This window comes from Anomaloglossus baeobatrachus, chromosome 10 (genome assembly GCF_048569485.1).
Source record: "Anomaloglossus baeobatrachus isolate aAnoBae1 chromosome 10, aAnoBae1.hap1, whole genome shotgun sequence".
In the NCBI taxonomy this organism is placed as follows: Eukaryota; Metazoa; Chordata; class Amphibia; order Anura; family Aromobatidae; genus Anomaloglossus; species Anomaloglossus baeobatrachus.
Genome location: NC_134362.1, coordinates 75,262,169 through 75,277,862, shown reverse-complemented (window position 1 = coordinate 75,277,862; position 15,694 = coordinate 75,262,169). Strand labels below are relative to the sequence as shown.

Genomic DNA, 15,694 nt, shown 5'->3' with positions numbered 1-15,694 from the left:
TGGCCACTTCATGGGGATGAGTGGCCCGCAATAGCGCCGCTCACAGGCAGAATTGGCTGAACAAGGTATTTAGAAAACGCCTTCCCTATCAGTTTTACAGAGATGTGGCCACTACTGCAGTGTAGTCAACCACCTCTTTAAGGTTGGTCCAGCAATGGTTTGGCACCCAGAAACTAATTCTTAACTTGACCTGCAAATTTAAAAAGGCAAAGTGTGTCGCTGGGCAGCTGGAATCACAACGTACTTGGCAAGGCTGAGCGGCTCCGATTAACAATTCCCCTCCCCCAATCCCATATAATCTGGATTTGTGCAGCGCTTTCCTTTCTACCTTAAGCACATTATATAAACTTGGTCTTGAAAAAGAAGACGACTCATGTAAAATATTGACAACATTATCAAGTTTATTCACAATTCCCAGATAGAGATAATGAATGTTTGGTGGGAGAGGTGAATTCCCCACTGCTGTAAGGCAAGGGTATTTAATGGTGCCTTGTAAGCTACAATGACCCACTGTAGATGCGCAACTAATTCTTGATACTGTTTTTTTTTTTTTTGTTTGTTTTTTTTTAATTAAAAAAAAATTATAATTTTTAGGCCAAGCACTGAACTCTCCTCTCTGATAACCAATCTGGTTAATGCACTCCCTCCATACAACCTAAATACTATAAGAAGAGGATAGGACGGGGAGTTAGTTCATTTTTCCAGTTCCCCTCAACACCGAGTGGTCTTATTATGCAACACATTATGCTGGTTTTTCCAGCACACCTCACCCATTCTGGCAACCATAAGAAATAAAGGGGGGGGGGGAAGGGATCAAAACAGGCGGTATGATGTCAGTGCACTTACAGAACAGAGATGGAAGTTACACGTGTTACTGTAGAGAAGTTAGAACCACTTTAGATAAATAATTTCTTAATATGAACAGAACTGCAACAAGAACAACGAGAGAACAGAAGGAGGAGGAGAAAGAAATCAATTATTTTCTGGTGGAACCATGGCAAATTTTACCAAAGAAAAATTCATCTTGAGAAAAGGACAGAATGGCCCGCACAGACGAGAGGCTGCATCTTCTGAGTTTCCGGGGGAGATGTGTTGATTTTTGGAACGGATGGAGGGAGCTGTGCTTTGTAATGGAGACAAGATGGTCCCTGCATGAAATGGAATAAATCCCGGGGGAAGGGGGTGCAACAATTTGAAGCTGGGAGGGTCAAGCATCTTCTGTACGTCACAGCAACAAAATTGTCCCTCTTATTAAAAAGAAAAAAAAAAAATTCTGTGCATCTTCCTGGAGATCTGAAAACAGAAAATGGCTTGTTAGATCTTTACAAAAGACTGGATACATTTGATAAACTAAACCCTCTGGCCATGATCAAAACAGGTCACACAAAGGGAGCCCACCCAAAACTCCATACCATGTCCTCATGTGACTTGTCTGAATGTTTGTTGCACAAATATTAGCTTGCAAAGATTAGATTCTGGGAAACTCTTTTCCCCCTGTAGGATATTGACCAATTATAAGCAAGAAGCATTATGCACAGGTAAAAAAAACAAAAACACAGAAATGATTACAACTGGTTATTTCTGTGAGAGATGAGTAATGAGACAGCCCTGCTCTTCACAGTGATCTCTGCACCTACTGTGTAGAGTACAGCAGAGCTATGTGTTATTACAAACACCTCCTGGAACTTTCATTTCATGGCAGTCAGTGTGGAAGGAGGGGAGTAGCGCAGAGCTATGTATCATTACAAACACCTCTTGCTGCTTCCATCACAAGGGTGCTCTCAGCTCTATTGTACTTACCCTCCCCCCACACTGACTGCCTTAAGATAGAAACTACTATACAGTGAAGAAAATAATTATTTGATCCCTTGCTGATCTTGTAAGTTTGCCCACTGATAAAGACATGAACAGTCTATAATTTTAAGGGTAGGTTAATTTTAATAGTGAAAAATAGAATATCCAAAATAAAATCCAGAAAATCACATTGTATAAATTATATACATTTATTTGAATTTTACAGAGAAAAAAAAAGCATTTGATCCGCAACAACCATTAACCCCTTAACGACCGCGGGCAGTAATTTTACGTCTTAGCAGTCATAATGTTACTGCCCGCGGTCTGCCAGCGACAGCATGCCGCGATCGGCGCACATCTAAGCTGATTTTCACAGCTGAGATGTGTGTCTGCTAGGCACGAGCAGAATAGTTATCTGCTCATGCCGTTTAAACCCCTTAAATGGTGCTGTCAATGTGTGACAGCGCCTTTATAAGCGTAATCGCGGTAAGCTTTTACTTACCGCCCGATACCGGAAGTCACATGACAATGATCACGTGACTTCCGGTAGTTGTCATGGTAGCACAGGGTCATGTGATGACTCCTGTACTACACATGAATTGCTTTCACTTTCACTTGGCCCGCAGCCCAGTGAAAAAGAAAGTGAGCGTATCTGCTGTTTACAGCTGTGTTGCTGTTATCAGCAGATAGTGATCAGCAATCCAATCGCTCTGCGCTATATAGCCCCCTAGGGGGACTAGTAAAAAATTAAAAAAACAAAACAAAAAACAAACAACCTAAAAGTTCAAATCACCCCCCATTCGCCCCATTGAAAATTAAAGGGTTAAAAAATAAAAAATATACACACATTTGGTATCGCCGCATTCAAAAACGCCCGATCTATCAAAAAATAAAATCAATTAATCTGATCAGTAAACGGCATAGCGGGAAAAAAAATTCCAAACGCCAAAATGATGTTTTTTTGTCGCCACAACTTTTGCGCAAAATGCAATAACAGGCGATCAAAACGTAGCATCTGCGCAAAAATGGTACCTTTAAAAACGTCAGCTCAAGACGAAAAAAATAACATTACTTACAGCAAGATGGAATTGCAGCTGTATATTGCTCAGGCCAAAACGAAGACGAAAAAAATAAGCCATCACTGAGCCATAGATCCCGATAAATGAGAACGCTACGGGTCACTGAATATGGCATAAAACGTGCGCCACTTTTTTCGGACAAACTTCCGATTTTTTTTAACCCCTTATATAAAAGTAAACCTATACATGTTTGGTGTCTACGAACTCGCACTGACCTGAGGCATCACACCCACTAATCAGGTTTATCATATAGTGAACACAGTGAATAAAATATCTCAAAAACAATAGTGCTATTGCACTTTTTTTGCAATTTTTCTGCATTTGGAACTTTTTTGCCATTTTCCGGTACACTATATGGTAAAACGTATGGTTTCATTTAAAAGTACAACTCGTTCCGCAAAAAATGAGCCCTCACATGACCATATTGACTGGAAAATAAAAAAAAGTTACGACTCTCAGAAGAAGAATGGCGAAAGAAAACCTGGAAAGCGAAAAATCGGCCGGTCGTGAAGGGGTTAAGGGTTCTGGCTCCTACAGACCACTTAGACCAGGGGTGGGGAACCTCCGGCCCGTGGCCCGCCATGACCTTTTCTGCGCCCCCCGGGCAGATTCCCGGGGGCGGCAGTGCTCGAGCCGCCACCGCGGTCTTGCAGGCCGCTGGCCCTTTAAATCCCCACATGCACTGCTTGTGGGTACCAATGGGTTCTTCCGCTGGCCAATGCTGGTGTGCCAACGACTAACTTTGTGGGCGGGTTTAGCGTTCTGGGCTTCCGTCCCACAGCAGCTTCACAGCTTCCAGCTGTGTGTGCCCGCCCACCCTCTGCCCTCCAGAGCTGTGCCCGCCCGCCCTCTGCCCTCCGGAGGTCTGTGCTTGCCCGCCCTATGCCCTCCGGAGCTCTGTGCCCGCCCGCCCTCTGTAGCTGTTATCCGGCACCTACTCTCTGGTGCTGTGAGTCTGGCGCTACTGTGTGTCTAGCGACTGCCCTCGCTGCCTCGCCTGCCGCGTGCCCATCCAGTGCTTTGTGGGCCCCCCCCCCCCTTCCCAGTTCTGTGTACCACCCCCCTCCCCGAGTTGTGTGCAACCCTCAGTGCAGTGTGCCCCCCAATGCTGTGTATCACCCCAGGTTTGTGTGCCTCTCCCCCAGTGATCTAGCTGTGCCTCCCCCCCAGTGATCTAGCTGTGCCTCCCCCCCGTGATCTAGCTCTGCCTCCCCCCCAGTGATCTAGCTCTGCCTCCCCCCCAGTGATCTAGCTCTGCCTCCCCCCCAGTGATCTAGCTCTGCCTCCCCCCCAGTGATCTAGCTCTGCCTCCCCCCCAGTGATCTAGCTCTGCCTCCCCCCCAGTGATCTAGCTCTGCCTCCCCCCCAGTGATCTAGCTCTGCCTCCCCCCCAGTGATCTAGCTCTGCCTCCCCCCCAGTGATCTAGCTCTGCCTCCCCCCCAGTGATCTAGCTCTGCCTCCCCCCCAGTGATCTAGCTCTGCCTCCCCCCAGTGATCTAGCTCTGCCTCCCCCCCCAGTGATCTAGCTCTGCCTCCCCCCCAGTGATCTAGCTCTGCCTCCCCCCCAGTGATCTAGCTCTGCCTCCCCCCCAGTGATCTAGCTCTGCCTCCCCCCCAGTGATCTAGCTCTGCCTCCCCCCCAGTGATCTAGCTCTGCCTCCCCCCCAGTGATCTAGCTCTGCCTCCCCCCCAGAGATCTAGCTCTGCCTCCCCCCCAGTGATCTAGCTGTGCCTACCCCCCAGTGATCTAGCTGTGCCTACCCCCCAGTGATCTAGCTGTGCCTACCCCCCAGTGATCTAGCTGTGCCTACCCCCCAGTGATCTAGCTCTGCCTCCCCCCCAGTGATCTAGCTCTGCCTCCCCCCCAGTGATCTAGCTCTGCCTCCCCCCCAGTGATCTAGCTCTGCCTCCCCCCCAGTGATCTAGCTCTGCCTCCCCCCAGTGATCTAGCTCTGCCTCCCCCCCAGTGATCTAGCTCTGCCTCCCCCCCAGTGATCTAGCTCTGCCTCCCCCCCAGTGATCTAGCTCTGCCTCCCCCCCAGTGATCTAGCTCTGCCTCCCCCCAGTGATCTAGCTCTGCCTCCCCCCCAGTGATCTAGCTCTGCCTCCCCCCCAGTGATCTAGCTTTGCCTACCCCCCAGTGATCTAGCTGTGCCTACCCCCCAGTGATCTAGCTGTACCTCCCCCCTAGTGATCTAGCTGTGCCTCCCCCCCCAGTGATCTAGCTGTGCCTCCCCCCTAGTGATCTAGCTGTGCCTCCCCCCTAGTGATCTAGCTGTGCCTCCCCCCTAGTGATCTAGCTGTGCCTCCCCCCCAGTGATCTAACTGTGCCTCCCCCCACCAGTGATATAGCTATATCACTATGCCTCCGTCCTGTAATATAAAAAGCTGGAGATGTAAACGGTCCAAGGAGCGCTTAGAAGGAGCAATTTCTTCCATCCTTAAAAGCCTTTATCGTTCATAAACGAGAACAGGGTTTCAATAGGCAAGCTGTCTTCATCAGGTGGATCCACAGACACACACACACACATTATATATATATATATATATATATATATATATATATATATATATATATATATATATATATATATACATATACATACATACATATATATATATATCAAGCTGAGTGTGTGTATGTATGTATGTACGTGTGTATGTCCGCTAAAGGAATTTGCACCGTCGCATTTACAATCACGAAATTTTGCACAGATACTCCATGTGACCCAGGGAACGTCAGACTATGTTTTTACAGAAAAATTTAACGCTGCGCTTTACAGTTACTATCCAAAATCCTGCCTCCATTAAACTGAATACAGGCTATAAATAGCAACTGTCAGTGGTTGCTATAGGAACAAAATAAACTGTTAGTATAACAAGCTTATGTGTGAGGTAATATGTCGTCGGTGGGGAGACAGACGGGGAAAGAGACAGACGGGGAAAGAGACAGACGGGGAAAGAGACAGACGGGGAAAGAGACAGACGGGGAAAGAGACAGACGGGGAAAGAGACAGACGGGGAAAGAGACAGACGGGGAAAGAGACAGACGGGGAAAGAGACAGACGGGGAAAGAGACAGACGGGGAAAGAGACAGACGGGGAAAGAGACAGACGGGGAAAGAGACAGACGGGGAAAGAGACAGACGGGGAAAGAGACAGACGGGGAAAGAGACAGACGGGGAAAGAGACAGACGGGGAAAGAGACAGACGGGGAAAGAGACAGACGGGGAAAGAGACAGACGGGGAAAGAGACAGACACATACACACATTAAAAAACATATCTAGATTTAAAACTAATATATATATATACATATTGGTTTAAAACTAATAATATATGTACATAAATATAAAAAAAATAGAAAAAACTATAATATATTATATATACACACACACACACACACACACACACACACACACGAGATACATATAGCCTGTCAAACTGTTAAATCACTTTATTGTATACAATGGTTTTTGCTAAGAAGTGGTCTATTAGAAATAACGCTTTCCACTATTACCTTCACTAACGATGACGGTCCTTGTCACGATGCCGATCATGATAATAATCATCTGATCGTTCTTCATGTGGGTCTCTATGACGTCGACTGCTGCCTTCCCGTGATCGGCTAGGTGATCTTTCCCTAGAGCGATGTCGCTTCCTGTAATGGTAATATATCAGTTGTGGCAAATAGGAAGGTGGAGAACGTCTTGTATGTGAAATCTTATACAGTAAAGCAGATTAACAAAATTCCTCTTTTACCCTAGAGTCCCAAAAAATAGTATTTGAACAATTTTCTAAAACTATCAATAAAATAGTGAACCAGTAGGATTGCGGAATAGGTAGAAATCTCCAAATAATCGGGTATCTAGAAAATGAGGTCTGTCATGGCGTGGTGGATGATGAAATATAGGCACATTGTTACCTGGAAGAATTGGCCTTGTCCTGTATTCCATGTAGGCAATCTCTGAGGGAGGTGAGGAGCACACGACATCGATCATCGTTCGCTACACGAGACTCCTTGATAACTGCAATAGCTGTCTCTAGGGTTTTTATGGAAGTTGCAAAATCTCCTGTATGGGAAAAATATATTAACCACTGTAGGGGAAAGTAAGATGACAAAACAGAAATATATATATAAAAAAAAAACGTAAACTAAGGGTGAAAATTAATTCATACCTGACGTTGCTCCACAAACTGCATTGGAAAGGGCACTCCTTGATATCGCTCGATTTCTGTTCATTAACTCTTCAAATTCTCCTTCACTGACAGGAGGTTGCTGGAGTTTCATGTCTCTAAAAAGATTAAAATAAAACCCTCAAAGAATTAGCTTCACAATTTACACTAAATCTAAATAAGAAAACAAGCAACAGGAAATAGCTTTTTTTTTATATCTAAGAGATAAACATAACCAGTAACCATAAGGGATAACATAACCAGTACAGGCAGAAGTTGGGCTCTTCTCTGTCTCACTATATTGACAGCTGTGTAAGACTATCCTCCTTTCAGTTGAGAGATAACACTGTGTGTTAGGGGTTAGAATTGTGCAGGCTCTGATGTCTGAAACATGTAAGCTGGATTCACGTGTATTTTGTAGTTGCAAGTAAAGGACTGCTGTGGGTATAAAAAATGAGAAGCTTAGATTAAACATTTAGGAACAGCTATATCCCCTTGGCAGATTAAGGCCTTGTACGCACTAGAAAATTGAATTTTCTTAAGAAATTTCCGCAGGCTCTGAAAGATTTCCGCTCCCGCGTAAAAAAAAAAAATAACCGCACCGAAATCCGCATGCATTTTGTTGCGGTTTTTCCGCAGGTTGGTACATGTGTTTTAATGCATTCAATGCAATAAAGCACATTGAAAAAAGAAAAAAAAAAGTGATTTCCTTCTGAGATAGATAGAAGACATAGATAATAGATACATAGATAGATAGAAGGATAGATAGAGGGATAGATAATGGATAGATATATAGATGGATGGATAATCAATAGATAGAGGACAGATCAATCAATAGATAGAGTCCGTCCCTGTGAGGACACACTAGTTCTCACGAGCGGTAATGTATTCACATTACCGACAGTGAGAAATGACATGTAATTACCTCTGCAGTCTCGTTACGAGGCTGCATTCAGTACAGCGTGTCAGTCGCGGCTGCAGCAGTCTGCAAGCGTCGTGGGACCTGCGTGGATTACGCCGGAGCTGTGTGTTGGGAGGGGTCAATAAAGGGGTGAAAGAGGGGCTTTTTTGCTATTTTAGTTAAAATAAAGGATTTTTCGGTGTGTGTGTTTATTCACTTTACTAACAGGTTAATTATGTAAGCTGTCCCATAGACGCTGCCATGATTAAGCCTGGACTTAGTGGCAGCAATTCGCTGCCATTAACTCGTTATTACCCTTATTGCCTCCGCATGACGGCGATCTGGAAGAGCCGGGGACACTCCGGGACTGTCGCATAATGGATGCGACAGTCTCGGGGCAGCTGCGGGCTGATATTCTCAGTTGCAGGTGGGGGGGGGGGGGGGGGGGGATTAACCATGGCCCTCGCCCTCCCCAGCCTGAGAATACCGGGCCACCGCTGTGCGTTTACCTCGGCTGGACGGTAAAAATACGGCGGAGCCCACGGTTTTTTTATTTTTAATATGTACGTTTGATTTCTGTGTGTATTCTATATGTCTGTGTGATCCCGCAGCAAAACCTGTAGCTGTCAAAATCCAACTAGTGCGCACAGCATTTTTTTCCCCATAGGTTTTGCTGGTGAATCACTACAGAAAGGTTATGAACATTTTCTGCAGCAAAAAATGCAGCAAACCCGCAGTAAAATATGCCAAGTGCGCACAAGGCCTTAGGCCCCCTACACACGTATGTTAAAAAACGTATGTGTGATGCGTTACGTTTTGGCTGTTTGTGTGTGTCATCAGTGTTCTGTCCATGTGACACATACGAAAAGAAGGGAATTTTGTTACTTACCGTAAATTCCTTTTCTTCTAGCTCCAATTGGGAGACCCAGACGATTGGGTGTATAGCTACTGCCTCCGGAGGCCACACAAAGTATTACACTAAAAAGTGTAAGGCCCCTCCCCTTCTGCATATACACCCCCCGTGGGATCACGGGCTCCTCAGTTTTAGTGCAAAAGCAAGAAGGAGGAAAGCCAATAACTGGTTAAACAAATTCAATCCGAAGGAACATCGGAGAACTGAAACCATTCAACATGAACAACATGTGTACCCGAAAAACCAAAAATCCCGAAGGAAACAGGGCGGGTGCTGGGTCTCCCAATTGGAGCTAGAAGAAAAGGAATTTACGGTAAGTAACAAAATTCCCTTCTTCTTCGGCGCTCCATTGGGAGACCCAGACGATTGGGACGTCCAAAAGCAGTCCCTGGGTGGGTAAATTAATACCTCAAGTTAGGGCCGTAAAACAGCCCTTCCCTACATGGAGGCAACCGCCGCCTGCAGGACTCTTCTACCTAGGCTGGCATCCGCCTAAGCGTAGGTATGCACCTGATAATGCTTGGTGAAAGTGTGCAGACTCGACCAGGTAGCTGCCTGGCACACCTGCTGAGCCGTAGCCTGGTGCCGTAATGCCCAGGACGCACCCACGGCTCTGGTAGAATGGGCCTTCAGCCCTGATGGAACCGGAAGCCCAGCAGAACGGTAGGCTTCAAGAATTGGTTCCTTGATCCATCGAGCCAGGGTGGATTTGGAAGCCTGCGACCCTTTACGCTGACCAGAGTCAAGTACAAAGAGTGCATCCGAGCGGCGCAGGGGCGCCGTGCGGGAAATGTAGATTCTGAGTGCTCTCACCAGATCCAACAAATGCAAATCCATTTCATATCGATGAACTGGATGAGGACAAAAGGAAGGTAAGGAGATATCCTGATTGAGATGAAAGGGGGATACCACCTTAGGGAGAAACTCCGGAATCGGGCGCAGCACTACCTTGTCTTGGTGAAACACCAGGAAGGGAGCTTTGGCTGACCGCGCTGCTAGTTCGGACACTCTCCGAAGAGATGTGACCGCTACCAGAAAGGCCACTTTCTGTGAAAGTCGAGAAAGTGAAACATCCCTCAAAGGCTCGAAGGACGGCTTCTGGAGAGCAATTAGTACCCTGTTCAGATCCCATGGGTCTAACGGCCTCTTGTACGGAGGGACAATGTGACAAACCCCCTGCAGGAACGTGCGTACCTGAGGAAGTCGTGCTAGGCGCTTCTGAAAGAATACAGAGGAGGGACAATGTGACAAACCCCCTGCAGGAACGTGCGTACCTGAGGAAGTCGTGCTAGGCGCTTCTGAAAGAATACAGACAGCGCTGGGACTTGTACTTTAAGGGAGCCGAGCGACAAACCTTTTTCCACACCAGATTGCAGGAAGGAAAGAAAAGTAGGCAATGCAAATGGCCAGGGAGACACTCCCTGAGCAGAGCACTAAGATAAGAATATCTTCCACGTCCTGTGGTAGATCTTGGCAGACGTCGGCTTCCTAGCCAGTCTCATGGTGGCAATGACGTCTTGAGATAATCCTGAAGACGCTAGGATCCAGGACTCAATGGCCACACAGTCAGGTTCAGGGCCGTAGAATTCAGACAGAAAAACGGCCCTTGGGACAGTAAGTCTGGCCGGTCTGGTAGTGCCCACGGTTGGCCGACCGTGAGATGCCACAGATCCGGGTACCACGACCTCCTCGGCCAGTCTGGGGCGACGAGGATGGCGCGGCGGCAATCGGAGCTGATCTTGCGTAGCACTCTGGGCAACAGTGCCAGAGGGGGAAACACATAGGGTAGCTGGAACTGCGACCCATCCCGAACTAAGGCGCCTGCCGCCAGAGCTCTTTGATCGTGAGACCGCGCCATGAAAATCGGGACCTTGTTGTTGTGCCGAGACGCCATTAGGTCGACGTCCGGCATCCCCCAGCGGCTACAGATTTCCTGAAACACGTCCGGGTGCAGAGACCATTCCCCTGCGTCCATACCCTGGCGACTGAGGAAGTCTGCTTCCCAGTTTTCTACGCCCGGGATGTGAACTGCGGATATGGTGGATGCTCTGTCTTCCACCCACATCAGAATCGGCCGGACTGCCTGGGAGGCTTGCCGACTGCGTGTTCCGCCTTGGTGGTTGATGTATGCCACCGCTGTGGAGTTGTCCGACTGAATTCGGATCTGTTTGCCTTCCAGCCACTGCTGGAAGGCTTGCAGGGCAAGATACACTGCCCAGATTTCCAGAACATTGATCTGAAGGGTGGACTCTTGCTGAGTCCACGTACCCTGAGCCCTGTGGTGGAGAAAGACTGCTCCCCACCCTGACAGACTCGCGCCTGTCGTGACCACCGCCCAGGATGGGGGTAGGAAGGACTTTCCTTTTGACAATGAGGTGGGAAGAAGCCACCACTGAAGAGAGTCCTTGACCGTCTGAGAAAGGGAGACGTTCCTGTCTAGGGACGTCGACTTCCCATCCCATTGGCGGAGAATGTCCCATTGCAGTGGACGCAGATGAAACTGCGCGAAAGGGACTGCCTCCATTGCTGCTACCATCTTCGCTAAGAAGTGCATGAGGCGTCTTAAGGGGTGTGACTGGCCTTGAAGGAGAGACTGCACCCCCGTCTGTAGTGAACGCTGTTTGTCCAGCGGAAGCTTCACTATCGCTGAGAGAGTATGAAACTCCATGCCAAGATATGTCAGCGATTGGGTCGGGGTCAGAATTAACTTTGAAAAGTTGATGATCCACCCGAAACTCTGGAGAGTCTCCAGCGCAACGTTCAGGCCGTGTTGGCATGCCTCTTGAGAGGGTGCCTTGAGAAGTAGATCGTCCAAGTAAGGGATCACAGAGTGACCCTGAGAGTGCAGGACTGCTACCACTGCTGCCATGACCTTGGTGAAAACCCATGGGGCTGTCGCCAGACCGAAGGGCAGGGCTACGAACTGAAGATGCTCGTCTTCTATAACGAATCGTAGCAAACGCTGGTGCTCTGGAGCAATCGGCACGTGGAGATAAGCATCCTGATGTCTATTGATGCTAGGAAATCTCCTTGAGACATTGAGGCAATGACGGAGCGGAGGGATTCCATCCGGAACCGCCTGGTTTTCATGTGTTGGGCAGTTATAGGTCCAGAACGGAACGGAAAGAGCCGTCCTTTTTTGGCACCACAACCAGATTGGAGTAAAAACCGTGACCTTGTTCCTGCAGAGGAACAGGGATTACCACTCCTTCTGCCTGCAGAAGAGCATCGGCTCGGTCGGGAGGTGGGGAAGTTCTGAAGAATCGAGCCGGAGGACGAGCACAGAACTCTATCCTGTACACGTGAGACAAATGTCTCTCACCCACCGGTTTTTGACCTGTGGCAGCTAAATGTCGCCAAAGCGGGAGAGTCTGCCACCGACCGCGGATGCGGAGAGAGAGGGCTGAAAGTCATGAGGAAACCGCCTTGGTAGCGGTTCCTCCGGCTGCCTTCTTTGGGCGTGATTGAGCCCGCCAGGAATCTGAGTCCCTCTGAGCCTTTGGAGTCCTTATGGACGAGGAAAACTGGGACCTGCCCGAGCCTGGAAAGGACCGAAACCTCGACTGTCCTTTCCTCTGTTGGGTTTTGTTTGATCTGGGCTGGTGTAAGGAAGAATCCTTACCCTTGGACTGTTTAATGATTTCATCCAATCGCTCACCAAACAGTCTGACACCAGATAATGGCAAACTGGTTAAACACTTTTTGGAAGCAGAATCTGCCTTCCATTCCCTTAACCACAAGGCTCTGCGTAAAAACCACGGAGTTGGCGGACGCCACTGACGTACGGCTCGTAGAGTCCAGGACAGCATTAATAGCGTAAGTCGCAATGCAAACATATGCGAGGTTAAGGACGCCATCTGCGGCACAGATGTACGTGTGACGGTGTCCACCTGCGCAAGACCAGCTGAAATAGCTTGGAGCGCCCATACGGCTGCGAATGCCGGAGCAAACGACACGCCGATAGCTTCATTGACAGATTTCAACCAGAGGTCCATCTGTCTGTCAATGGCATCTTTAAGTGAAGTCCCATCTTCCACTGCAACTATGGATCTAGCCGCAAGCCTGGAGATTGGGGGATCCACCTTTGGGCACTGGGTCCAGCGCTTGACCACGTCAGGGGGAAAGGGATAACGTGTATCCTAAAGACGTGTGGAGAAACGCTTGTCTGGATAAGCGTGGTGTTTCTGGACTGCTTCTCTGAAGTCAGAGTGGCCCAAAAAGTACTGAATTTACGCTTGGGATACCTGAAATGGAATTTCTCCTGCTGCGAAGCTGACTCCTCCACTGGAGGGGCTGAGGGAGAAATATCCACCAGTCTATTGATGGACGCTATGAGATCGTTCACTATGGCGTCACTATTAGGAGCATCCAGATTGAAAGCGGTCTCAGGATCAGAATCCTGATCAGCTACCTCTGCCTCATCATACAGAGAATCCTCTCGCTGAGACCCTGACCAGTGTGTGAAGTCGAGGGTCTCTCCCAGCGAGCTCGCTTAGGCTGACTGGGACTGTCGTCCGTGCAGAGCCTTCAGCCTGGGATGTATGGGACCCCCTTGGAGCACGTATTAGTTCCAACTGAGGGAGACCGGGGGGCATTGTTCAACAGTGCCCATTGTCTGAGTCACCGGCCTGGACTGCAAAGTTTCTAGAATCTTGGTCATAGTCCCAGACATTTTATCCGCAAAAAACTGCAAACTCTGTCCTCTGGACAGTTTCACAGGTGGCTCTCTCTGGGCCACCACTAGCAGAGACTCTACCCAATCTACCCAATGGGGGTTAGTGGAACCTGCCGGTAAAACAGCCTCACATGCGGTACAGACAGCATAGAAAGCCTGTGCCTTGGCACCCTTGCTTTTCTGCGGATGACATGCTGTTGTCTCCTCAGAGCAATCCAGGGGTATATAGCCAAGAAGCGACCGTACAGTGCAAATATAGGTACAAGCATAAAGTACACAAAACACTGTGGCACTAGTGGGGTCAGCACCAAGGTGCTGCTTACCGCCCGCTTAAGCGGGTGTGTGGTCGCCAGAATCCCTTGACCGGGTCTCCCAGAGCCTGTGTCCGTTCCCGTGGGCGTGCCCCAGACAAAGAGCGGGAAACTGGCGTCCCACTGTGCCCAGTGAGGGGGCTGGAGTATGTAAATAAGACTCCAGCCCTCGGTGCTGACCATTGTACAGCGTCCCGCCCCTTCCCTGACTGGCAGGCCCGGGGGCGGGAAGGAAACGAAACTAGGCCGCAAAAGCCGGGGACTCGATTTATAAGCGCTGCCGTCGTAAAAGCACGGTCAGCGCGGAAGTCCCCGGCGCACCACAAGTCTCATCCGCGCCGCAGCTTCTAGCAGCGGCCGGCGCGGCAGTTTCCCACACATTAACCCACTCAGCTAAGCTGCAGTGAGTATAGCCCCAGCGCGCAGCGCTGTTGTCCCCGGCGCACTAACACACCCAGCATGCTGGTGTGTGTGTGCGTGGTCTGTACGGGGACACAGAGTACCTTAACGTTGCAGGGCCTTGTCCCTGACGATACTCAGCTCCATTCCAGCAGGATCTCCGGGTCTGTGGATGGAGCCCGGCCTCAGAGCCTGGAGGCCGGTAAGATCCCACTTCACCCAGAGCCCTCAGGGGGATGGGGAAGGAAAGCAGCATGTGGGCTCCAGCCTCCGTACCCGCAATGGGTACCTCAACCTTAACAAACACCGCCGACAAAAGTGGGGTGAGAAGGGAGCATGCTGGGGGCCCTAGTATGGGCCCTCTTTTCTTCCATCCGACATAGTCAGCAGCTGCTGCTGACTAAACAGTGGAGCTATGCGTGGATGTCTGACCTCCTTCGCACAAAGCATAAAACTGAGGAGCCCGTGATCCCACGGGGGGTGTATATGCAGAAGGGGAGGGGCCTTACACTTTTTAGTGTAATACTTTGTGTGGCCTCCGGAGGCAGTAGCTATACACCCAATCGTCTGGGTCTCCCAATGGAGCGCCGAAGAAAAAAAAAACGCATGACATTGAAATGAATGTTTTTGTAGGTGTTAAAGATGTGGAAAGATAGACAGACCGATTTTACAACTATTATCCAAATAACTAATTGAAGAAAAAAAAAATTGGACATGGGGACCTCCCATTTTTGGTAAAAAGCAAGGTAAAGCAGCCTGATCTGATCACGTTGGGAAGGTCCATGGTTATTAGGCCCCTTTCCAGCCTAAAAATACCATACTGCAGTCACCTCAAAAGTGGCACATCACATTAAACGCGCCAATTCTGGTGCTCAGTTTCGGCTCTTCTGGTTTGCCCTGGTGCGTCGTAGTCAAGCAAATCTGTCGTAGTCCAAAAAAGATTAATTTGAAATAACATACAAAGTCAGAGAAATTAAACAAGACACTTACCCTTGTTCACCATTTTATTCAGAAGAAAGAAGGGAATTTTGTTTACTTACCGTAAATTCCTTTTCTTCTAGCTCCAATTGGGAGACCCAGACAATTGGGGTGTATAGCTTCTGCCTCCGGAGGCCACACAAAGTATTACACTTAAAAGTGTAAAGCCCCTCCCCTTCTGCCTATACACCCCCCGTGCATCACGGGTTCCTCAGTTTTAGTGCAAAAGCAAGAAGGAGGAAAGCTAATAAATTGGTTTAAAGTAACTTCAATCCGAAGAAATTTCGGAGAACTGAAACCATTCAACATGAACAACATGTGTACACGAAAAAACAACAGCCCGAAGGGAACAGGGCGGGTGCTGGGTCTCCCAATTGGAGCTAGAAGAAAAGGAATTTACGGTAAGTAAACAAAATTCCCTTCTTCTTTGTCGCTCCATTGGGAGACCCAGACAATTGGGACGTCCAAAA

At 48.6% G+C, this 15,694-nt stretch overlaps 1 protein-coding gene across 1 annotated transcript in view; it reads right to left on the bottom strand.

Annotated features, from left to right (window-relative positions):
- Positions 1-381: 381 nt before the first annotated feature.
- The window catches only part of CPSF7 (cleavage and polyadenylation specific factor 7), an 81,751-nt gene continuing 66,438 nt past the window's right edge, over positions 382-15,694 (bottom strand). The window contains 4 exon segments of the mRNA XM_075325250.1: positions 382-1,293; positions 6,392-6,532; positions 6,797-6,944; positions 7,051-7,166. Coding sequence (XP_075181365.1) covers positions 6,397-6,532; positions 6,797-6,944; positions 7,051-7,166 — 400 coding nt within the window. The 3' untranslated portion in view covers positions 382-1,293; positions 6,392-6,396.